Consider the following 24894-nt stretch of genomic DNA (forward strand, 5'->3'; position numbering starts at 1 on the left):
TTTCTGGTACTATTATACCTCAATCTGGATGATTTTTTCCAGTCCATCTATTTTACATGTATTCTATTGTGTAAATGTACTACATTTTCTTTTCCTATTAATCTGTTCAGGGATATTTAGGTTATTTGTAATACATGATTGTTACAAATAAAGCAATAATGAACATAGTTGAACAAGTCTACTTAAAATAGAATAATGTTTCCTTTGGGTATAAGCACAAAAATGGCAAAGCTATGTCTTGAGGTTGAATGTTCTCCCATATTTCTGAGGAAGTGTCATGCTGATTTGCTGAGTGGCTGAACAAATTTGAAGTCCCACCTGCAATGGATGAGTGTGCTCCTTAGTCTGTGTTGTCCCAAACATGAACTGCCACTTTTGTTATTGATCTTAGACATTCTCACAGGCATTGAAGTGAAATCTCAAGTTTTAATTTTCATTTCCCCAATGAATACGAATTTTGAACATTTTTCCAGTTCCATTAATTAATTTATCCACTTTACACTGCAAATACTGCTGCCTTCCCTCCAGTCCCCATCTCACACTGTCTTTTCTTTCATCCTCTTCCTCATCTCAGAGAGGAAGGACACCTGTGTATCACCCCATCCTGGCACATCAAATCTCTGAATGACTAGGTGCATCCTCTCACACTGAGGCAAAACAAGGCTTGGGTAGGGAAACAATCTATGAACAGTCAACAGACATAAAGACAGAACCCTGCTAAGGTATTGGGGGAACTCACGTTAAGACAGAGCTACACATCTGTTGCATATGAGGGTAGGGCTCAAGTCCAGCTCTTATATGCTTGTTAGTTAGTGGTTCTGTATCTGGGACCCCTCCCAAAGGGCCCACGTTTGTTAACTTTGATGATCTTCCTGTGAAGTTCCTACTCTCTCCATGTCCCCCAATCATTCCCCCAACTCTTCTATAAAATTACTTGAGCTCAGTTCAATGTGTGATTGTGAGTTTCTGCATCTGTTTCAGTCAGCTGCTGGACTGAGCCTCAGAGAACAGTTATGCTAGGTTCTATCTACAATTAGATAGTATCATTGACAGTATCAGGAATAGATTCTTGCCTATGGGATTTGTGCTAGAAATCTGTGGGCCATTCTCTCAGTCTCAACTCCACCTTTGACTATGTGTTTCTTGTAGACACAACAACTTTTTGGTCAGTAGTTTTATGGGTGGATTGGCTCCTTATCACTCCAATAGGTCTTTTGCCTGGCTACAAGAACTAGCCACTTCTGATTCCATATTCCTACTGCTAGGAATCTCAGCTAGAGTCACCCTCACCCCCTAGAATAATGGGAGTCTCCCTCATTCCTTGGCTTTTGCTGTTCCTAGAACTATCTCCCCCATGGTAACACCTCCCACCCTCCACTGGTGTTGGAAGCCGACTCCTAGCAAAAAATGGCTATCATCTTTGCAGCCATCTCAGGCTATATACCCTGACAAGAGACTTGTTTTCAACATCCTACAATAGCTGAGCACACTCTGATAAACATCTTTTGTTCTCACATATCTTTTGTTGTATAATGCCCCCAGCTGCAAGGCGCACATGATAAAGTGTCTTCAGCTGCATTCCCCTGCTTATGCTTATATATACCCATGATTTCCTTTCAATAAACAGGACTTGACCACACATCATGTCTTGTCTAAATTCTTTGCATCTCTTGCCCCTCCATCCCCACTGTTTCTCTTGCTAGATCCTGACCCACAGACTAGAACAGCAGCTCAGGCTGGGATATAGTGGCCCCCAAACGTGGGGCAGAACAGGTCATTACATAGTGACACCTCCAATAAGCGGGATACAGTCAAGGACACTGCAGGAATTGGAAGCACACATCCTCACTCCTGAGCTGGAGAACCTGTTGACTGACAGAGCTGTCTTGGTAGTGGCAGTCAACAAAGGGCAGCAAAAATGAGAGACTCAGTTAGGGACATTACTGGAAGAGGGATCAACTGAAAATTCAGGAGTGAAACAGAGGTGATTGCCACAGGAAATTGCCATGTTGAGACCAGTAGGTCATTGTAATGATAATGGGGCAAGAAATAAGTCAGCCTGAACTTAACTCTCTATTTTTGTTTTGTTGTTCACTGTTCATGTGTGTCAATTGTCTGCTTTTGTTTCACTGTTTGAATGGTGTGTTTCATGTTCAAAAGAAAAAGAAATGCATAGTATCCAAAATATGACCAAAGGTTGAGGATGATTTGTCAGAGTCAGACTGGGATGACCTAAAGGAAGAGGCAGCTAAACATTATGACCCTGAATGACCCTCTTCCCGAAGGCCCCTTCGCTATGTGCCTCCACCTCCAGATGCTCTACATATGGAGATGGTCATTGTAGATCACAGAAAGGAGTTACAGGACAAAATTTCTCTCCTTAAGCAACAAGTTTCTCTTCTTAAACAAAAAATAGAGTTAGAGGAAGAGTATCAGGAATTAATTAATTGGCTACAAAATTAAAGACAGGGAAGATGTTTCATGAAGGCAAGGCCAACTGCAAAAATCACCCAGGTCCTTGTGTTACTCAACCCAGAGTTCAAAAGCAGCCCCTGTCCTCTGGCATTAGTTCAGCTCCAGATCAGCCAGAGGAGAGAGAGGCTGAGGCTTTCCCTGTATCAGAGACTAGAGAGGCTCAAGGAGTTGCGTGGAGACATCACACAGGGTTTAATTTTAAAATTATTAAAGAATTAAAAAATGGAGTGTCACAATATAGTGCCACTGCTACTTTTACTCTTGCAATCTTATAATCTGCTGCAGAGGAGTGGCTGAATCCTGGTGATTGGAATACTCTATTGAGAGCAGTTCTTGGCAGTGGTGACCATCTTATTTGGAAATCAGAGTATTACAAGAATTGTAAAGAGACAGCTAGGGGAAACATTCAGGCAGGCAATGGTTGGTCCTTTGATGCCTTAGTAAGAGAAGGGCAATTTGCTTCTAGAGATAACCAGATGCAATATGACCCAGGTTTATTTGCTCAAATTGAAAATGAAGCCATGAAATCTTGACGTAAACTCCTGGCAAAGAGAGACCCTGAAGCATCTTTAACAGCAGTAAGACAAGGGTCTGATGGATGATTTTCTGATTTTGTTAATCAATTAATGACAATAGCAGGGAGGATTTTTGGTAATGCAGAGGCAGGTGTAGATTATGTGAAACAACTTGCATATGAAAATTCCAATCTTGCCTGCCAAGCAGCCATTAGACCCTAAGGAAAAGACAGATCTTACTGGGTATATCAGACTTTGTTCTGACAAAGGGCCCTCCTATCAACAGGGCTTAGCTATGGCAGCTGCCATGCAAGGAAAATCAGTAAGAGAGTTTTTGGCAAGTAGAGACAAAAAGGCCTGTTTTAAATGTGGCAAGACTGTACACTTGGCAAAATATTTCAAAGCATAATATGAGTTAACCCAGAGACAGTGCAGAAAACAGCCTGGGTTATGCCCACTTTGCAAATGTGGAAGGCATTGGGCTAGTGAAAGTAGGTCCAAGACAGATGCACAAGGAAACACCTTTTCCCATAATCAGGGAAACAGGAAAAGGGGCCAGCCCCAGGCCCCGAGGCAACACAAGACAAAACAGGCTTATGGGGCAGTCAGTTTCATACCATCAAACAACAACCCTTTCTGAACATAGTCGAGCAACACCAGGAAGCGCAGGACTGAACCTCAGTTCTGGCACCCACACAGTATTAACCCCAGAAATGAGACCTCAGGCCCTACCCACTGAAGTGTTCAGACCACTCTATCAAAATGTATTTGGCCTGATAGTAGAAAGAAGCAGTGCTACTGTGCAGGGACTACAAATTTTTCCTGGAGTTATAGACAGTGATTATCAAGGTGAGATTGAGGTAATGGCCAAGGCAATACAGAATATAGTCACCATTCCTACAGGAAGGAGGATAGCTCAACTATTGTTACTTCCATTGATCCCTACTAAACACCAATATAAGAGTCCTAAGAGAGGGGATCAAAGCTTTGGTTCCTCTGATTCATACTGGGTACAACCTATAGTTAAACAAAAACCTATCATGACAATATTGCTCCATAGAAAGGCATTTCAAGGCTTGGTTGATACAGGGGCTGATGTGATGATCATAAAACAAAGTGATTGGCCTAGCACCTGGCTTCTGACCCCAACCTTAACCAATCTTACAGGTATTGTCCGAAGTCAAAATTCACAACAAACCTCTAAGTTGCTGTTGTGGAAAGATAAAGACGGAAATACAGGAAATATACAACCTTATGTCATCTTGGGCCTTCCCATTAATCTCTGGGGCTGAGATCTGTTATCCCAGTTAGGATTGATTATGTATAGCCATAATGAAGTAGTCATGGCTCAAATGATAAACTCTGGATTCTCCCCTGGGAAAGGATTAGGAAAAAGTGAAGAGAGGATTACTCATCCTATTGAGGTCCATGGTAACACTGTAAGAAGTGGCTTGGGGTATTTTTGATGGAGGCTATTGATTTAGCTGCAACCCTAGGGCGTTGTGTGGATCCCATCACCTGGAAGGGGGACTTGAACAGACTCTCTGTCTTATCTCCATTCTTCACATCTCTTGCCCTTCCATCCCCACTCTTTCTCTTGATAGATCCTTACCTGCAGACCAGAGCAGCAGCTTGGGCTTGGACACACTGGTACAAAATTTCCATTCACTCTCCTAGCTCTCCTGCCTCTCTGCTCAACTGATCATAACCTTAGCCATTTCTTTCCACATTTATCTCCCACCTAGTTCCCTCCCTCCTCTGCCTTCAATGAACATTTTATTCCTCCTTCTAAGTGTGATTGGGTGCTAGATTCTGTCCACAATTATACAGTATCATTAGTAGTATCAGGAATTGATTCTTGACCATTGGATTGGTCTCCATTTTGGCCATCCGTGTAGGCAAGCTTCTTAAAAAAATCAAAAAACCCAAGATAGCTAAAACAGTCCTGTATAATAAGAGAACATCTGGGAGTATCACAGGGTCTGTTTTCAAGTAGCTCTACAGAGCAATACTAATAATGATAATAATCAAAGCATGGTATTCATGTATAAATAGATAGGCTGATCAATGGAACTGAATCAAACACACAGAAATAAACTCAGGTACATATATACACTTGATTTTTGACAATGAAGCCAAAAACATACTATGGAAAAAGGAATGCTTCTTCAACAGATGGTGCTGCTCTAACTGATTGTGTATATGGACTGTGAAGAACATAAATCAATCCATATTTATCAACCTGCAAAAATTTAAATCCAAATGGATCAAAGCCCCCAATACAAAACCAGATATAAATCTAATAGAAAAAATACAGAGAATAACATTGAAGGCATTTATACAGGAGACAACTTCCTAAACAGAAGACCAACAGCTAAGGCAATAAAATGAACAATTGATAAGTGGAACCTTAGGACACTAAAATCCTTCTGTTAGGCAAAGGATATTGTCAATAGGTCAAAAGGGAAGCCTACAGATTGTTAAAAATTTCTTCACCAGCCATATATTCAACAGGGGAATAATATCCAAAATATATTAAGAATTCAAGAAGTTGAACATTTCTTATTTGTTTCCATACAATTTTTCTTTTTTTCCCTTAAATTTGGATCCATACCTATTTTTTAATCATTTGTTTTCTTGAAACATATCATTTTATTGAAAATAGATTCTCCTTTCATGTAATATGTTCTTACTCAAGTTTCCTTTCCATCCACTCCTAAGCCCCCTTCAACTCCCTCCTCTTCCAGATGCACTATCACTCTACTTACACTTCAAATAAGAGTAGGCATCCAGCATTGGGGACCCTGTGCTCAGTCCAATGGTTGACTCAAGTGACCACCTCTGTATTTCTTAGGCTCTGGCAGAGACCCTCTGGAGACAACCATATCAGGGTCTTTTCACTATGTACCATAGTGTCCAGACTTGGTGAATGTTTATGGTGGGGCAGTCTCTGGATGAACATTTCCTTCAGTCTCTGCTTCACACCTTGTCTCTGCCTTTCCTCCTATGAGTATTTTGTTTCCCCTTCTAAGAAGGACCAAAGCATCCACACTTTGGTCTTGCTTCTTCTTGAGCATCACGTGGGTGGGGGAACACCCTCATGGAAGCAGGGGAAGGGACATGGAATGGGGGATTCCAAGATGGTGGGGAACAGGGAAAGGTTCACATTGGAAATATAAGTAAAGAAGATATCTAATATAAATAAATAAATAAATAAATAAATAAATAAATAAATAAATAAAATATTCCCATAATTTCACAGGCTCATAAAAAACAAGCGTAGGCTTCAAGGAGACAATAGCCAAACATGATAAAAGAAGATAAAATAGGACAAGACAAAAGCCCTCAAATGGAGCCTGGACAAGGAAACCCAGTAGAAAGAAATGGGTCCCAAGCGTGGACAAAGATGTCAGTGGTACATCCATTCCAACTGTTAGGAGTTCCACATGAACACCAAGCTAACAGCTGTAACACTGTATGCAGAGTGTATACCCATGCATGTTCCCTACTTACAGGTTAATCTTTGTGACTCATACTCATCAAACCGCTTAGTTGATACAATGTTGATTCAGTGGGGTATGATATCCCCTCTGTTATTGCATTATGGTTTATCTTAATTATGTTTAAAATATATGTTGTGTAAATCACAAATTTAAAAATTAAAGGAGGCCATAAATTTGAGAGGCAGTAGGTGCATATATTATAATTTGGAGGAATGGGAATAATTTAATTAAAGTACTCATCCATGAAATTCTCACCAGTAAAATATTAAAGAGAACAAAATTAAAATAAGCTTATATTTCTACATACAAAACCAGGCCCAGGATACAAAGATGGGCCTGTTGAAATCAGATTGAAATATGCAACCAACTTAGTGAAAATTGGCACATATGTGTGTGTGCAAGCTGAATAAAATTCAAGTATGAGAAACAAGATGCTATAAATGTATAATTAACTTTGACCTCAAGGATAAAGATATCAGTTAGAGTTTTTCTACCTTCTTGAGTATTGGTTTTAATGCATTTATACCTCTAATATCCAAGAATGTCTAATGAGATTGTTTGTATATTCAGTCACTAGGGACATGATAGCTGTAAATCCTCTGATCTTACAACTTGACTCAAGAGGCTTATTGCATCCATAAGACATATTTTGAACATGCTCTGCAAGGTTATGTGTTTGGCAATAAACTAAAGTCACATACAGAGGCTCTTCCCTTCCTAACAATAAGAGTCCTGTGACTACACAGTACCGAATGATTTGACTGTCTCCATTTCACAATGATAATAGCAAGGTAATTCAATCTACTGTCATTTTCTAGTTTCATATATGTGAATCTGTGAGAAAAATGCAAGCAGAAGAAAGTGAGCAATATGAATTTGTGCAGAGGAACTTTGCTAATCATTATCATAGTCTCATATTCTTTACTACCTTTGTAAAATTACACAATACTGCCCTCGTTCTAAAACAATTTAAGCATTAATTGTACAATTTTTTAAGTACCAGTGTGCTAAACTTTTCTATATTTTTTTGCATATTTTTGGAAGGTAAAAAGAAAGATGAGTTTTTAAATTGTGTATTATCTTTTCCTCAGATCAACATTAATCTATATTCAGATAAGAAAAATGTTGTCAATTCTTATGAGAAGCTATGAGAATACTGTAGAATTGAGATGCAAGCAGACACCAAGAATGCTATAGACCTAAGTTTCTTAACACAAATTTTCAAAAAGTACATTAAAATATAAGGACATAAATGTTGAAATAAGTATTGTCATCAATTTGAATTGCAAAAATTACCATGTAATAATAAGAAGATCAGATACATGCTTTTTCAGAAAAAAAAAAGTATATGTGCTCTACTTAAACATTTTACACTACTGCTGGTGCTCTCTTACCTAACATTGGATATTTTTCTCCTTAGTTTACCCATTATACTTTTCACTGATTAGGGGTTCACAGTTCATAGGTATACATACTTTTAAAGAATGAACATGAAAGATGGGAAAGTGGAACTCTAATATCAACAGAAAAAATATTGTAGAATTTGTATAGTAAAAAATTTTAGTGGAGCACTTTGTTTAAAATTAATAAAGTAGAATTAAAGATGTCAGTTTTAGTGAAAATGTAAATGAAATCATAAATCAAATAGCTAGCATATCTAGATCTTGATAATAAACAGAAAATTCATGTGCAGGTTTGATAAGTATGCCTTTTCAGAAAAGTACAAGAATTTTAACTTCAGGTTTTCAGTGTTGACATTCATTAAAAATCTAAATCATTATATCACTAATTTACTTGATTTGTAGTGTACAAACCTGATATTTATTTGTACATTGTACTTCCTCATGTAAAGTCTTCCCATACTAAATATAAACTCATGATTTCCAGTGTCCCTAAACTCACAGCTATAGAAATGGGAATGAGAGATATCAGGTTGTCTTATGATGTCAGGAAAAACACCAAATAGCAAAAAAGTCACTAAGGTTTCCTTGTGTTGAACAATATTCTAGGTATTTTTGCAATCTGATTTGTATGTGTTTATTTGATTTGATTGTACTTTCACAAACTATAAAGTTTTATTTTGTTAATGATTTTCAAATCAAGCATGCTTAGTGATTAGATTTATGCAGAATGAATACATTTGTGTTTCTCTGCTCTGTGTATCAACAAATTCTTGATATTACCACTTTGATATTCTTCATATTCCCTTATGATGTTTTAAGTGTTCTTCTAATCTGTTTTTTCTACTAATCAATAAGCAAATATAAATGTAAAATATCTTTAAAATGTGTTCAGAAAAGATCCTTACAATGGATGATTCTGATTTCATGACTTCTAATTATATTTCTGTTTTTTATGCTGATTAAATTTGTTCTTTGGAAATATGATATATTTGCATATTGTGTCAGTTTACTCTAATTCTCACACTTTTTTGGACCACTCCTCACCCTGTTATTTCCTCATCTCCTTATGATACTTTTCTCCTCATTAAGATATGATATAATTCTAAGATATATAATTTTTTAATTTTATTCTCAGAATTCTGAAGAATTCTGGGACAATTGATATTTAAAATGTGTTGATATTAAAAAATGAAAGGGTGCCAGACTGGTAAATGTAGAGATGATTAAGCAGGGCAATATATTTTATTGTTTGGATAAAGTAGACAGAGTAGTAGTGGATAATCATAGACATAGGCTTACTTATTCACTTGGGTTCACAATATACTAAAACAAAGAATTCTACAGCAATGTGTATAAAAGCAACATATCATAAAGTTTGTTAAAGTGTGGATTCTTTACCTTCATCTCTAATAGTCATTACATATAACTGTTTTCTGGATTTTTCTAAATGTATATAACACAGTATTGTATATTTGATTGCATTTTAACCACATTTATTCTTATTCATTAGTAATAAAGTAAACAGAAATCAAACATCTGCTTCAGAATTCTTTCTTCTGGGACTAACAGACGATCCAGAACTGCAGCTCATCCTCTTTGAACTCTTTCTCTTCATGTATCTTGTCACAGTGCTGGGAAACCTCATCATTATCTTGGCTGTTATCTTTGACTCTCACCTCCATACCCCAATGTACTTCTTTCTCTCTAACTTGTCCTTCACTGACATCTGCTTCATCACCAGCACAGTTCCGAAGATGTTGATAAGCATCCAGAGACAGAACAATTCCATCAGTTACACAGATTGCCTTACACAGATGTACTTTGTTGTTTTTCTTGGTGGAATGGAAAACTTTCTTCTTGCAGCAATGGCTTATGATCGCTATGTGGCAATCTGCCATCCACTAAGATACATGATCATGATGAATCCAAACATCTGTATTATGTTAACACTCTTCTCCCTGTTCAGTAGCATGATGGATGCCCTGCTACATAGTCTGTTGGTGTTGCGACTATCCTTCTGCACATATTTGGAAATCCCTCACTTCTTCTGTGAACTTGCTCATATAATCAAGCTGTCATGTTCTGACACCCTCATCAATAGCATAGTGATATACGTGTCAGCTTTCTTATTTGCTGGACTTCCGTTTTGGGGCATTATTTTATCGTATGTTCAAATTGTCTCCTCAATATTGAAAACTTCTTCAAAGAGAGGTAGTTACAAAGCCCTGTCCACTTGTGGGTCTCACTTGTCAGTTGTTTCACTCTTCTATAGCTCATTGTTTGGTGTCTATATCAGCTCTGCCCTGACTGACTCTCCTAGAAAGACTGCAGTGGTTTCAATATTATACACTGTGGTTCCTCAGATGGTAAACCCCTTTGTGTATAGTCTGAGGAACAAAGACATGAAAGAAGCCTTGAGGAAAATAAGTGATAGGATTTTGTGACAATATTCTTAAATAAATCTGTAGTCAGCTTTGAAATCTTGCTTCTATTTTAACACATGACTGCGCCCTTTAGAATTATATTTTTAGTAATTCTACTGTTACACTAAAAATATTCTGTGGATAAATATCTTTTCTAGATAATAGCCTACAAAATTGATATAATTGGATAATGTTAGTACATTTAATGAGATTCATTGTTTTCAAAACATATAGATGAATATGTTGGTATAATTATTTAATCTCAAATTGGAATTTCTTCCCCACCTTTAATCATTTAGTTCTCAAAAAAGGACACAGAACTTTTATTTTTATGGTAAACCTTAAGCAGGACTAGAATGGAGTAGATATCTACAGTCTACCATATTAAAATCTCTTTCCCTATCAATATCTCTGAATTATAACTTGCCATGCTCTCTCTGGACTGCAGTTTAACTGCAACTGGCCAGACTGCATGGCTCTGTTTTTATTTGTAATGCATTTACCTCCTGTCAGCTTTCTCCTTTCTCCCCTCATTTCTCACTCCCTCATGGCCTTCTCAGTCTCTAAGCCCAGGAAACAGAGAAGCCCATCTATCTCTCTTCTGCCCAGCTATTGGCTGTAGAAATCTTCATTCAATAGTCAATGATAATTTGGGGAGCAAGGTTACATAGCATCACTTGGTTGTGTTATTTGGTTACATAGAGACTCTCTTATTTCTGAGGAACTTGACCTTTGGGGTCAACATTAGCATTAGAATACAAGCAAAAGACCAAACCTGCACATCAATATAAGCATAAGACAATGAAATTATAGCAAAATAAAACAAGAAAGCATTGTTTATTTTAAGGAATTTTGAGGCAAGGAATTACTAGAAAAAAAGGCTGTAGGTTCCATTGTTCCTTCAAAATGTGGTCTATTCCATGGTTGGATTCTTCTCCAGGTCAAAAGCTCAGGAGAGAAATTTACAAAAACCATTTAAACATGATGTCTGAAATATTTTGCATTTGTAGTGTATCATGGTAAGGTAGAAATATGGTAGAAATTTTAGAGGTATGTGGGTAATGCATATATCATGAAAATATATTATAGACATTACAATCTTAGAATTAATTAAAATATATTAAATTTTGAATAAGATATTATTCTAATAGAAATGTCATTTTACTTAAACTTGCCACTTCTGATGTACTTTTATTGAAAAAATTTGCCCTGACAATATTTAAAAATATCGTTTTGGAAGAATGTAACTTTGTGGTTGACTACTTGGTGTAATTGGTGTTAATTAAAATGCAGCTATATCTTTTTCCAAAAACATGAGGTTTTCCTGCATGAAAAATAAAAATCTGCCTACCAGATAGCTCACAAATGATGATCACTTTTCATAAGTAGGCGGGCATGTGATGGACTTTGACAAATTGAGACACAGAGGCATAAATATTAAATATGCACTGCTGAAATTACTAGTAGATTCCTAACATTTTAACATGTTGTCCCACAGATCTAAATTTTAGGACTAATATGTTTATTATTAGGCATAGATTTTTATTGTATAAAAATGCAATTGACCTCTAAAACTCAAACTCAGTAAAACAATTTCACATTCTGTAGAATTATCTTTGCTTAAGAAATGAGGCAAGCTTTAAGCAGAAGCAAGAGGGAAGTGGGCTTAATTATTGCTGGTATAACAGCTTTAATTACATTAATTGCTAGCACCATTGCTTCTGCAATTACTGTGACACAAGAAGTTAAGACAGCTACTTTTGTTAATCATTTGCCAAAAAATGTTACTAATGTGTTGAATATACAAGAGGATTTAGACAGACATTTGGAAGAACAGATAGATGCTCTTTATCCTATTCGAATTCCTGGAAGGAGGTTCAGAATTTAAGGGTAAGGAGCAATCTTGAGTGTTCAGCCAAATACCATTGGATTCATGTTAGTTCTAAAATTTACAGTGGTAGACATTATTATTAAGAAGAAGTTTAATGACACTTGCAGTGTATTTGATATAATTCTAACACCTCTCTGGAAGTTTTAACAATATATAGGAAACTTATGAATTTCAAAAATGCTGCTCTGCAGAGCTTTGGTGTTGTAGATACTGCAGATAAAATTACCAATGGCCTGAGGTCAGTATTTCTATTTTGGCCAAGCTTCGAAAATGGCATATATATCTAGATCATGCTAGTCCTTTTTGTCCTGGGAATACTTTTCTGCCTGCCCATTGTGTTAAAACTTTTCTTTAATAACATCAACATGTTGGCAGTCAAAGTACATGACTTCAACCTGAAAATGGACCCCTAGAAAGAGTTATTAAATTAACAGACTAGTAAGCCAAGAAGGTAAGATTCTGCACAGAGCCTTATCAACCTAACACAGAAGTGCATTGCTTATGGTAATGTTTATTCCACGATGTGTAGGGAAGGCATTCTTGTCAGAATGACACAAGACAGACTCAGTCTTGTTAATGAAATAAAAAATTGAGAGAGGCAGAGATCCTTTGGGGCTGCTTGGCAAGAATCTGACATGGGTCAAGGACAAGGAAATGGGCTGCTAGGCAGGCTATGACATTGACCAAGGACAAGGAAGTAGGCTTCAGGCAGGAAGCTGACATTAGACTAGAAAAAAGAAGTAATTTCAGGTAGGAATCTAAATCTTAGGCTACAACAAAGAAGTAGTCTCAGGCAGGTACCTAAATATTAGGCTAGAACAAAGAAGTAAATTCAGACAAGATTCTTAATTTTAGGCTAGAACAAAGAAGTAGGCTTCAGACATGAAAATGAATTTGAGCTAGGACAGGGAAATAGGCTCAGATACTTTGGTCATCCTGATAAGCCATTAGAAACCATGATCACAGGAGTATTCATGTAATCGGGTTTAATGCCTTGCTTTTTCTTTGTCTATTTGTGTTTATTGCCGTGCTTGTTCCTTGACTATTTGCATCTATTGTAATGCTAGACCCTCAACCTAGAACTGACCTTAATACATGCATGTAATTAAAATAGTATAAAAGCATAAAGGAGGAGGGAGAATGGGATAGGGGGTTCTAGAGAGGGGAAGTGCCGAAAGGGGATGACACCTGTATTGTAAATAAATAATATATGCTATAAAAAAATTTTAAAAAAGAAATTGATCACAACTTCCAGGATCATAGGTGATGCCACAACATCTGCCCTAACACTCAGTATAACTGGGATGCCTGGGATCCAGGGACACAGAAAACCCCAGCCAGCCAGAGGCATGGGTTTCTTCCAGTTTATACTGGTGCACAGAACAGACCTGGGGTGCTGATTCTCCATCCACTCATATAACACCCAGAAGAAGATCAACTCTGAGGTGCTCAGACACACAGGATCACACAGGTGAGACCACAACATCTGTCCCAACACCAGGCACAACTGGGTCCCCCGGAATCCAGGGACTCAGGAAACCCACACAGCCAGAGGCACAGGTTCCTTCTGGTTTCCTGTGCCCAGACCTACCCAGGGTTCTGGCTCCCCATCCACTCCTACAACATCCAGAGGAAGTTTGACACCAAGAGACCTGACATACCTAGGATTACTGGAGCTTTGACACACCCAATATCACAGTTGAGACCACAGCATCAGTCCCAACAACAGGCATCACTGGGACCCCCCACAGGAACCAGAGAAGCAGGAACCCCTGCCCAGCCAGGGACATGCATTCCTTCAAGCTTTCATCTGTGTCCAGTGAGGTCACAGGGCTCTGGCTTCTCACCCACTCCTGCAACACCCAGAGAAAGCTTGACTCCCAGGAGCTCTGCCACACCCAGGATCTCAGGATCACAGAATCATAGAATCATTAAATGACAAAGACAGCTGGACTTTCAGGTCCACAGGAGGGACGGGCTCTAGTCAGAGACAGCAAGGGCAGTTAGCACTAGAGGAAACCAGATGGAGAGAGGAAAGGGTAAGACCATAAGCAACAGAAACCACTGCTACTAGATAAAATGAAAACCTAGTTTTCATACCACACCAAGCACTAGATACTCCAACACACCTGAAAAGCAAGATTCAGATCTAAAATCCTATCTCATTAATATGAAAGAGGACTTTAAGAATGATGCAAATAACTTCCTTGCAGAAAAACACAGGTTAAAAAAAAAGTAGTAGCAGTTAAAGAGGAAATACATAAATCTCTTAAAGAAATACAGGAAAACAAAATCAAATAGGTGAAGAAATTGACCAAAAAGAAGCATTAATGAAAACACAAAGGGAGATGACCCTGGAGATGAAAAACCTAGGGAAGAGAACAGGAGTCACATATGTAAGCATCACCAACAAAATACCAGAGATATTAATCTCAGGTTTAGAAAATATCATAAAAGACATCGACACACTAGTCAAAAATACAAAAAGTAGAAAGCTCCTAACTCCAATCATTCAAGAAATCTAGGACACAATGAAAAGACTGAACCTAAGAATAGTAAGTATAGAAGAGAGTAAAGATTTCCAACTCAAAGAGCCAGCAAAAAAATCTTCATCAAAATTATAGGAGACAACTTTCCCAACCTAAAGAAAATATGCCTCATAAACATACAAGAAACCTACAAAACACCAAACAGATGTGACTAGAATAGAAATTTCTCCCATCACATAATAAAGAAAACACCAAATGAATAAAAAATAAAAGAAAAAATATCGAAAGCAGTAAAGGAAAAAGTCAAGTAACATATAAAGGGAAGGCCATCAGAATTACACCAGACTTCTAATAGAGACTCTAAAACCCAAAAGATCTTGGGCAGATGTCATACAGACAATAAGTTAACAAAAATGCCAGCCCAGGCTATTGTACCCAGCAAAACTCTAAATTACTGCAGAGGGAGAAATCAAAATATTCAATGACAAAACCAAATTTACACAATATCTTTCCACAAATGCAGCCCTACAAAGGATAATAGATGGGAAACTCCAACACAAGGAGGGAAATGACAATATTTTCAACATCCTTAAGAAATGTTTGATATCCTTAGTAATCAGAGAAATGCAAATCAAAACAATCCTGAGATTCCACCTCACATCAGTCTGAATGGCTAAGATCAAAACCTCAAATGACATCAGATGCTGGTGAGGATGCAGAGAAAGAAGAACACTCTTCCATTGTTGGTGGGATTGCAAGGTGGTACAACCACTTTGGAAATCAGTCTGCCGGTTCCTCAGAAAATGGACCTGAGGACTCAGCTATACCACTCCTGGGCATATACCCAGAAGATGCTTTAATATATAACAAGGACATATGCTCCACTATTTTCATAGCAGCCTTATTTATAATAGCCAGAAGCTGGAAAGAACCCAGATGTCCTTCAACAGAGGAATGGATACAAAAAAAATGTGGTACATTTACACAATGGAGTATTACTCAGATATTTAAAAACATTGAATTAGAGAAATTCTTAGGTAAATGGTTGAAACTAGAAAAAATCATCTTGAGTAAGGTAATTCAATCACAAAAGAACACATATGGTATTTACTCACTGATTATTGGATATTAGCCCCGAAGCTCAAAATACCCAAGATTCTCACAGACCACATTAAACTCATGAAGAAGTCAAACCAAGTGTGGGTGCTTCAGTCCTTCTTAGAAGGAGTAACAAAATACTCAAGGGAGCAAATATGGAGACAAAGTGTGGGACAGAAACTGAGGGGATGCCGTCTGGAGACCATTCAACCTGGGTATCCATCCCATCGAAGTCACCAAAGGTAGATGTTGATGTGGATGTCAGGAAGTGCATGCTGACAGGAGCCTGATATAACTGTTTCCTTAGAGGTCTTCCAAAGTCTGATATATTCAGAGGTGGATGCTCAAAGCTAACCATTGAACTGATCAAGGGGTTGCCAATTAAGGAGTTAAAGTGAAGATTCAAGGAGCTGAAAGGGTTTGCGGCCCCAAGAGGAGAATAACAATACCAACCAACCAGAGCTCCCAGGGTCTAAACCACCAGCCTGGGAGCACTTACGGAGGGATCCATGGTTCCAGCTATATATGCAAGGGAGGATGGTCCTGTCAGGCATAGGTGGGAGAGGAGATCCTTGGTCCCATGAAGGCTAGAAGTCATGTGTGGGAGAATTCAACGATGGGAAGATGGGAGTGGGGGGATATGTAGGGACACATCTGCAGAGAAGCAAGAAGAGGGGCAATGGAATAGGGGGTGCCTGGGCCGAGGGAGGGGGAATAGGGTAAGGGAATAACATCTCAAATGTAAATAAAATGTCCAAAAAAACAATAGAAATTCCCAAATATATCTGGAACAACAACAACAACAACAAAAGAAACAAAAAACAAAAACAAAAAAACAAAACAAACAAACAAAAAAACAGAGTATCAAAAACTACTCTCAACATTAAAAGAACTTCTTGGGGAAATCAGCATGCCTGACTCAAGCTATACTACAGAGCAATAGTGATAAAAACCACCCACATAAACCCACATATCTTTGGTCATTTGATCTTTGACAAAGGAGTCAAAACATCCAGTGGAAAAAGACAGCATTTTCAACAAGTGGTGCTAGTTCAACTGGCAGTCAGCATGTAGAAGAATGTAAATTGATCCACTATTATCTCCTTGTACAAAGCTCAAGTCCAAATGGATCAAGGACCTCCACATCAAACCACATACACTGAATCTAATAAGAGAAACTAGAAAGAACCTCAAACACATTAGCACAGTAGAAATTTTTCTGAGCAAAACACCAGTGGTTTATTCTCTAAGATCAACAATTGGACAATGAGACCTCGTAAAATTGAAAAGCTTCTGTAAGGCAAAAGGATACTGTCATTAGGACAAAATAGAAACTCACAGATTGGGGAAAGATCTTTACTAACCCTATATCTTATAGAGGGCTAACATTCAAAATACACAAAGAACTCAAGAAATTAGACTCCACAGAACCAAATATCCCTCTTAAGAATGGGGTATAGAGCTAAGCAGAGAATTCTCACCTGGGGAATCTCGAATGGCTGAGAAATGCTTAAAGAAACATTCAATATGCTTAGTCATCAGGGAAACGCAAATCAAAACAACCCTGAGATTCTACCTCACACCATTCAGAATGGCTAAGATAAAAATCTCAGGTGACAGAAGATGCTGGAAAGGATTTGGAGAAAGGAACGCTCCTCCATTACTGGTGGGACTGCAAGCTGGTACAACCTCTCTGGAAATCAGACTTCTGGTTGTTCAGAAAATTGGAAATAGTTCTACCTGAGAACCCATTCCTGGCCATATACCCAAAAGATGCCCCAACATATAACAAGGAAACGTGCTCCACTATGTTCATAGCAGCCTTATTTATAATAGCCACAAGCTGGAAACAACCCAGTTTCCCTCAGAAGAGGAATGGATACAGAAAAGGTAGTATATTTACACAATGGAGTACTATTCAGCTAATAAAAAAAATGACTTCATGAAATTTGGAGGCAAATGAATGGAACTTGAAAATATCATCCTGAGTGAGTCACAAAAGGACTCACAAGGTATGTATGCACTGATAAGTAGATATTAGTCAAAAAGCAGCTCAGAATACCTACCACACAACTTGCAGACTGTATGAAAGCCAAGAAGAAAGAAGACTACACCAACATGTGGATGCTTTAGTCCTACTCAAAAGGGAGAAGAAGTAGAGGGAGAGAGAGATCTTGGAGGGAGAGAGAAGAGGGAGGGAAATAGGAGGTCCTGTTTATATACTGGAGGAGATGGAGCAGCAATACTGAGGGTCAGTAATTTGAAAGGAGTAGTGTAGCAGTGGGCAAGGGGGAACTGGAGGTAGCCATAAGAAAATCCCATATGCCAGGGACTCAAGTGGTTCCTAGGACCCAACAAGGAGGACATTAGCCAAAAATACCCAACAAAGAGGAAAAAGGACCTGTAGAGACCATATGCAGTGTATAGGCATGGTCCCCGGTTGACATATAGGGCCATCCACCATCCTCAAAAATATTAATCCAAAATTCCACTGTCAAGAGGAAATGCAGGGACAAAGATTGGAGCAGAGACTGAAGGAAAGGTCATCCAGAGACTGCTCCTCCTAAGGATCCATCCCATCTGCAGAAACAAAACCCAGATACTATTGCTGATGCTAGAAAGTGCTTGCTGACAAGAGCCTGGGATAGCTGTCTGTCTTCTGAGAAGCTCTGTCAGAGCCTGACTAATATAGATCGGGATCCTTGGAGCAAAACATTGGACTGAATGTGCCAACTCCAATGTAGAAGTTAGGGTAAGGACTGAAGAAACTGAAGTGGTTTGCACTCCCATAGGAAGAACTACAATATCACATAAAGCCATCTACAAAAACGAACATATCAGGAACTAACAGACGTCTCTCTTTAACATCTCTCAGTATTAATGGACTCAACTCACCTATAAAAATACATAAGCTAACAGAATGAATATGCAAACAAGAGCCAACATTTTGGGACATACAAGAAACACACTTCAATAACAAAGAAAGACACTATCTCAGAGTAAAATGGTGGAAAAAGGTCTACCAAGAAAATGGTCCCAGGAAACAAGTTGGAATTGCCATCCTAATATCCACTAAAGTAGACTTTCAACCAAAAGTTATCAATTGTGATGAGGAAGACACTTCATATTCATCAAAGGAAAAATCCACCAGGAGAAAGTCTCAATTCTGAACATTTATGCCCCAAATGCAAGGGAATCCACATTCATAAAAGAAATTTTACTAAATCTCAAAACACACATTGAACTGGGAGATTTCAACACCCAACTCTCACCAATGGACAGGACATTGAAACAGTAAAGTAAACAGGCACAGTGAAACTAATAGAGGTTATGAACCAAATGGATTTAACAGATATCTACAGAACATTTTACCCTAAAACAAAAGAATACAACTTCTCAGCACCTCATGGCACCTTCTCCAAAATCGACCATATAATTGATCACAAAATAAGCCTCAACTGATACAAGAAGATTAAAATAATCCCATGCATTCTATCTGATTGCTATGGCCTAAGGCTGGTCTTCAATAACAACACAAACAACAGAAACATCAAGTACACATGGAAACTGAACAACTCTCTACTCAATGATAACTTGGTCAGGAAAAAGAAAAAAAAGAAATTAAAGACTTTTAAAATTTAATGAAAATCTTGAAAAATCATACCCAAAACTTATGGGACACAAGGAAAGTAGTGCTAAGAGGAAAATTCATAGCACTAAGTGCCATGGTAAAGAAATTAGAAATATCTTACTAATATCTTACAGCTAAATATCTTACAGCTTAACAGCATACCTGAGAGCACTTGAACAAAAAGAAACAAATTAACACAAGAGGAATAGAAGGCAGGAAATAGTCAAACGCACACCAGAAATCAAACAAATAGAAACATAAACAATAAAAAGAATCAACAAAACCAAAATCTGGTCTTTTGAGAGAATCAACAAGATAGATGAACCCCTAGCCAAACTATCTAAAAGGCCCAGAGACAGTATCCAAATTAACAAAATCAGAAATGAAAAGGGAGACATGACAGAAAAGGCAGAAATTCAAATACTCATCAGATCCTACTATAAAAGCCTATGCTCAATGAAACTAGAAAATCTAGATGAAATAGATGGTTTTCTAGACAGATATCACATATTAAAGTTAAATTAAGAGCAGGTAAACCATCTAAATGGGCCCATATTGCACAAGGAAATAGACAAAGTTATTAAAAACCTCCCAACCAAAAAAATTCCATGGCCAGATAGTTTTAGTGCCAAATTCTAACAGACATTCAATGAAGTCCTGATACCAATATTCCTTAAACTATTCCATGAAATAGAAAGAGAAGGAACACTGCATAAGTCACTCTAAGAAGCCACAATTACTCTGATACCTAAACCAAACAAGGATCCAACCAAAACAGAGAACAGCAGACTAACTCACATATGAAATATCAATGCAAAAATACTAAATAAAGCCTTCCACCCATGCCTGGTCTTTTTGGCTGGGGCAGACACATAGCTGGTCTGCTCCTGTGGAGATACTGAATCCTGAGCCATTCAAGAGGAGCCACTGCACTCAGAGCAGTGAATAAGAACCCCATCCCACTCCTTACACCCCAGAGATACAACTAGGAGCCAGGGTCGCTCAGGACCCACCAGTCACCCAAACCCCGCCCCTCCAGAATACCACTTCCCTTCTGCCCCCACCTGGTCCTTGTGGCTGGGGCAGGTACACAGCTGGTCTGTTGCTGTGGAGATACGGGATCCTGAGCCATCCTAGAGAAACCACTGCACTCAGAGCAGCAGGATTTCCAGATCCCAGAGGTGGCCAGAGTCCCAGGAGTTCTTTCTCCTAGGAGATTAGGATCACAAGACCACAGAGACATCTGGACTCTGAGGAGTTCTGACACAAGCAAGATAACTGGAAATACAGACTCCAGACAGACACAGTGAGGGCAGGTAACAATAAAATTAACCAGATGGTGAAAGGCAAGCATAAGAACATAAGCAACAGAAACCAAAGTTACATGGCATCATCAGAACTCTGTTCTCCCACCATAGCAAGCCCTGAACACCCCATCACACTGGAAAAGGAGGATTCAGATTTAAAATCACTTCTCATGATGATGATAGAGGATTTTAAGAAGGACATAAGTCACTCCCTTAAAGAAGTACAGGAGAGCAGAAGTAAACAGGTAGAAGCCCTTAAAGAGGAAACACAGAAATCCCTTAAAGAATTGCAAAAAAACATAATGAAGGAATTAAACAAAACCACTCAGGATCTTAAAATGGAAATAAAAACAGTAAAGAAATCTCAAAGGGAGACAACTCTGGAGACAGAAAACCTAGGAAAGAGATCAGGAGTCATAGACACAAGCATCACCAACAGAATACAAAAGATAGAAGAGAGAATCTCATGTGCAGAAGATACCATGGAAAACATTGACACAATTGTCTAAGAAAATGCAAAATGCAGAAAGCTCCTAACGCAAAACATCCAGGAAATACAGGATGCAATGAGAAGAAAAAACATAAGGATAATAGGTATAGGTATAGGTGAGAGTGAAGATTCCCAACTTAAAGGGCCAGTAAGTATCTTCAACAAAATTATTGAGGAAAACTTCCCTAACCTAAAGAACGAGATGCCCATAAACATACAAGAAGCCTACAGAACACCAAATAGACTAGACCAGAAAAGAAATACCTCCTGTCACATAATAATCAAAACATCAAATGCTCAAAACAAAGAAAAATACTAAAACCAGTAAGGGGAAAAGGTCAAGTAACATATAAAGGCAGACCTATAAGAATTACACCAGACTTCTCACCGGAGACTATAAAAGTCAGAAGAGCCTGGACTGACATCATACAGACCCTAAGAGAAAACAAATGCCAGCCCAGACTACTATACTCAGCAAAACTCTCAATCACTATAGATGGTGAAACCAAGATATTCCATGACAAAACAAAATTTTCAAAATATCTTCACAAAAACACAGCACTTCAAAGGATAATAGATGGAAAACGCCAACAAAAGGTGGGAAACTACAACCTAGAAAAAGCAAGGAAGTAATCTTCCAACACCCCCAAAAGAAGATAGCTACACAAACATAATTCTACCTCTAATAACAAAAATAAAAGGAAGCCACAATCATTTTTCCTTAATATATCTTAACATCAATGGACTCAATTTTCCAATAAAAAGATGTACACTATCAGACTGGATACACCAACAGGACCCAGAATTTTGCAGCATATAGGAAACACAACTCAGTGACAAAGAGAGACACTACCTCAGAGTAAAAGGATAGAAAACAATTTTCCTAGCAAATGGTCCCAAGAATGAGCTGGAGTAGCCATTCTAATATCAAATAAAATCGACTTTCAACCAAAAGTAATCAAAAAATATAAGAAAGGACACTTCATACTCATCAAAGGAAAAAATCTACCAAGGTGAACTCTCAATTCTGAACATCTATACTCCAAGGGCACCTACATACATAAAAGAAACTTTACTAAATTTGAAAACACATATTACACCTCACAGAATAATAGTGGGGATTTTAATACACCACTCTCAGCAATGGACAGATCATGGAAACAGAAACTAAACTGAGACACATTGAAATTAACAGAAGTTATGAACCAAATGGATTTAACAGGTATCTATAGAACATTTCATCCTAAAACAAAAGAATATACCTTTTTCTCAGCACCTCATGGTACCTTCTCAAAAATAGACCATATAATTGGTCACAAAACAGGTCTCTACAAATACAAAAAGATCGAAATAATCACTTGCATCCTATCAGATAACCACAGTCTAAGGCTGGTCTTTAATAATGACAAAACCAATGGAAAACCCACATGCACGTGGAAACTGAACAACTCTCTACTCAATGATGACTTGGTCAAGGAAGAAATAAAGAAAGAAGTAAAAGACTTTTTAGAATTTAATCAAACTGAGAGCACATCATACCAAAACTTGTAGGACTCCATGAAGGCAGAGCTAAGAGGAAAACTCATAGCTCTAAGTACCTACAAAAAGAAACTGAAGAAAGCATACACTAAAAACTTGACAGTGCAACTAAAAGTTCTAGAACAAAAAGAAGCAAATAACCCAAGAGGAGTAGACAACAAGAAATAATCAAACTCAGGCCTGAAATCAACCAAATAGAAACAGAAAGAACAATACAAAATATCAACAAAACCAGGAGCTGGTTCTTTGAGAAAATCAACAAGATAGATAAACCCTTAGCCAGACTAACCAGAGTGCAAAAAGACAGTATCCAAATTAATAAAATCAGAACTGAAAAGGGAGACACAACAACAGAAACTGAGGAAGTTGAAAAAATCATCAGATCCTACTACAAAGGGCCATACTCAACAAAACTGGAAAACCTGGATGGAATGGACAACTTCCTAGACAGATATCAGGTACCAAAGTTAAATCAGGAGCAAATAAACCATGTAAACAGTCCCATAACCCCTAAGAAAATAGCAGCAGTCACTAAAAGTCTCCCCACCAAAAAAACCCCATGTCCAGATGGTTTTAGTGCAGTATTCTTTCAGACCTTCAAGGAAGACCTAATACCAATTCTCTTCAAAGTATTCCACAAAATAGAAACACAGGGAACACTACCCAATTCGTTCTATGAAGCCACAATTACACTCATACCTAAACATCACAAAGACTCAACAAAGAAAGAGAACTTCAGACCAATCCCCTTTATGAACATCTATGCAAAAATACTCAACAAAATTCTAGCAGCCCGAATTCAAGAACACATCAAAACAATCATGTATCATGATCAAGTAGTTTTTAACCCAGGAAAGCAGGGATGGTTCAATATTCAGATATCCATCAATGTAATCCACTATATAATCAAACTCAAAGTAAAAATCCACATGATCATCTCACCAGATGCTGAAAAATCATTTGACAAAATTCATTATCCCTTCATAATAAAAGTCTTGGAAAGATCAGGAATTCAAGGCCCATACCTAAACATAGTAAAAGCAATATACAGCAAACCAGTAGCCAACATCAAACTAAATGGAGAGAAATTTGAAGCAATCCCACTAAGATCAGGGGACTAGACAGGGCTGCCCACACTCCCCCTACCTATTCAGTATAGGACTGGAAGTCCTAGCCAGAGCAATTGGATAACAACAACAACAAAAAAAGTCAAACGGATACAAATAGGATAGGAAGAAGTCAAAATATCACTGTTTGCGGATGATATGATAGTATAATTAAGTGACCCCAAAATTTCTACCAGTGAACTCCTAAACCTGATAAACAACTTCAGCAAAGTGGCTGGTTATAAAATCAATTCAAACAAATCAGTAGCCTTCCTCTACATGAAAGATAGACAGACTGAAATAGAAATTAGGGAAATGACACCCTTCACAATAGTCACAAATAATATAAAATACCTTTGTGTGAATCTAACCAAGCAAGTGAAAGACCTGTATGACAAGATCTTCAAATCTCTGAAGAAAGAAATAAAGAAGATCTCAGAAGATGGAAATATCTCCCATAATCATGGATTGGAAGGATTAATATAGTAAAAATGGCTATGTTTCCAAAAGCAATCTACAGATTTATTGCAATCCTCATCAAAATTCACACTCAGTTCTTCACAGAGATAGAAAAAACAATCAAAACCATCATTCGTCATGATCAAGTACACTTCATCCCTGAGACACAAGGTTGATTCAATATGTGAAAATCCATTGATGTAATCTACAATATAAACAAACTCAAAGAAAAAAATCACATGATCATCTCATTAGATGTAGAAAAAGCATTTGAAAAAAATACAACACCCTTAAATATTAAAAGTATTGGAGAGATCAGGAATTCAAGGCCCATACCTAAACTTAATAAAAGCATTTTACTGCAAACCAACAGCAAATATCAAATTAAATGGAGACATATTGAAGCAATCTCAAGAAAATCGGGAACAAAACAAGGATGCCCACTCTCCCCATATCTATTCAATATAGTACTCAAAATGCAATCTAGAACAATAAGACAAAATAAATAGCACTTCAATATTCTCCCAGATTCAATTTCATAATCTCTCTCTCTCTCTCTCTCTCT

The 24894-nt window shown here is 37.8% G+C and overlaps 1 protein-coding gene across 1 annotated transcript; it reads left to right on the forward strand.

Moving 5' to 3' along the window:
- Positions 1–1075: 1075 nt before the first annotated feature.
- LOC114618191 (olfactory receptor 7G2-like) lies at positions 1076–10340 on the forward strand. The gene is made up of 2 exons (XM_028763874.1): positions 1076–1086; positions 9422–10340. Exons 1-2 carry the CDS (start codon positions 1076–1078, stop codon positions 10338–10340), a joined length of 930 nt encoding a protein of 309 aa, XP_028619707.1.
- Positions 10341–24894: the final 14554 nt, after the last annotated feature.

The sequence above is a fragment of the Grammomys surdaster genome, unplaced genomic scaffold (assembly GCF_004785775.1).
Source record: "Grammomys surdaster isolate TR1022 unplaced genomic scaffold, NIH_TR_1.0 140, whole genome shotgun sequence".
In the NCBI taxonomy this organism is placed as follows: domain Eukaryota; kingdom Metazoa; phylum Chordata; class Mammalia; order Rodentia; family Muridae; genus Grammomys; species Grammomys surdaster.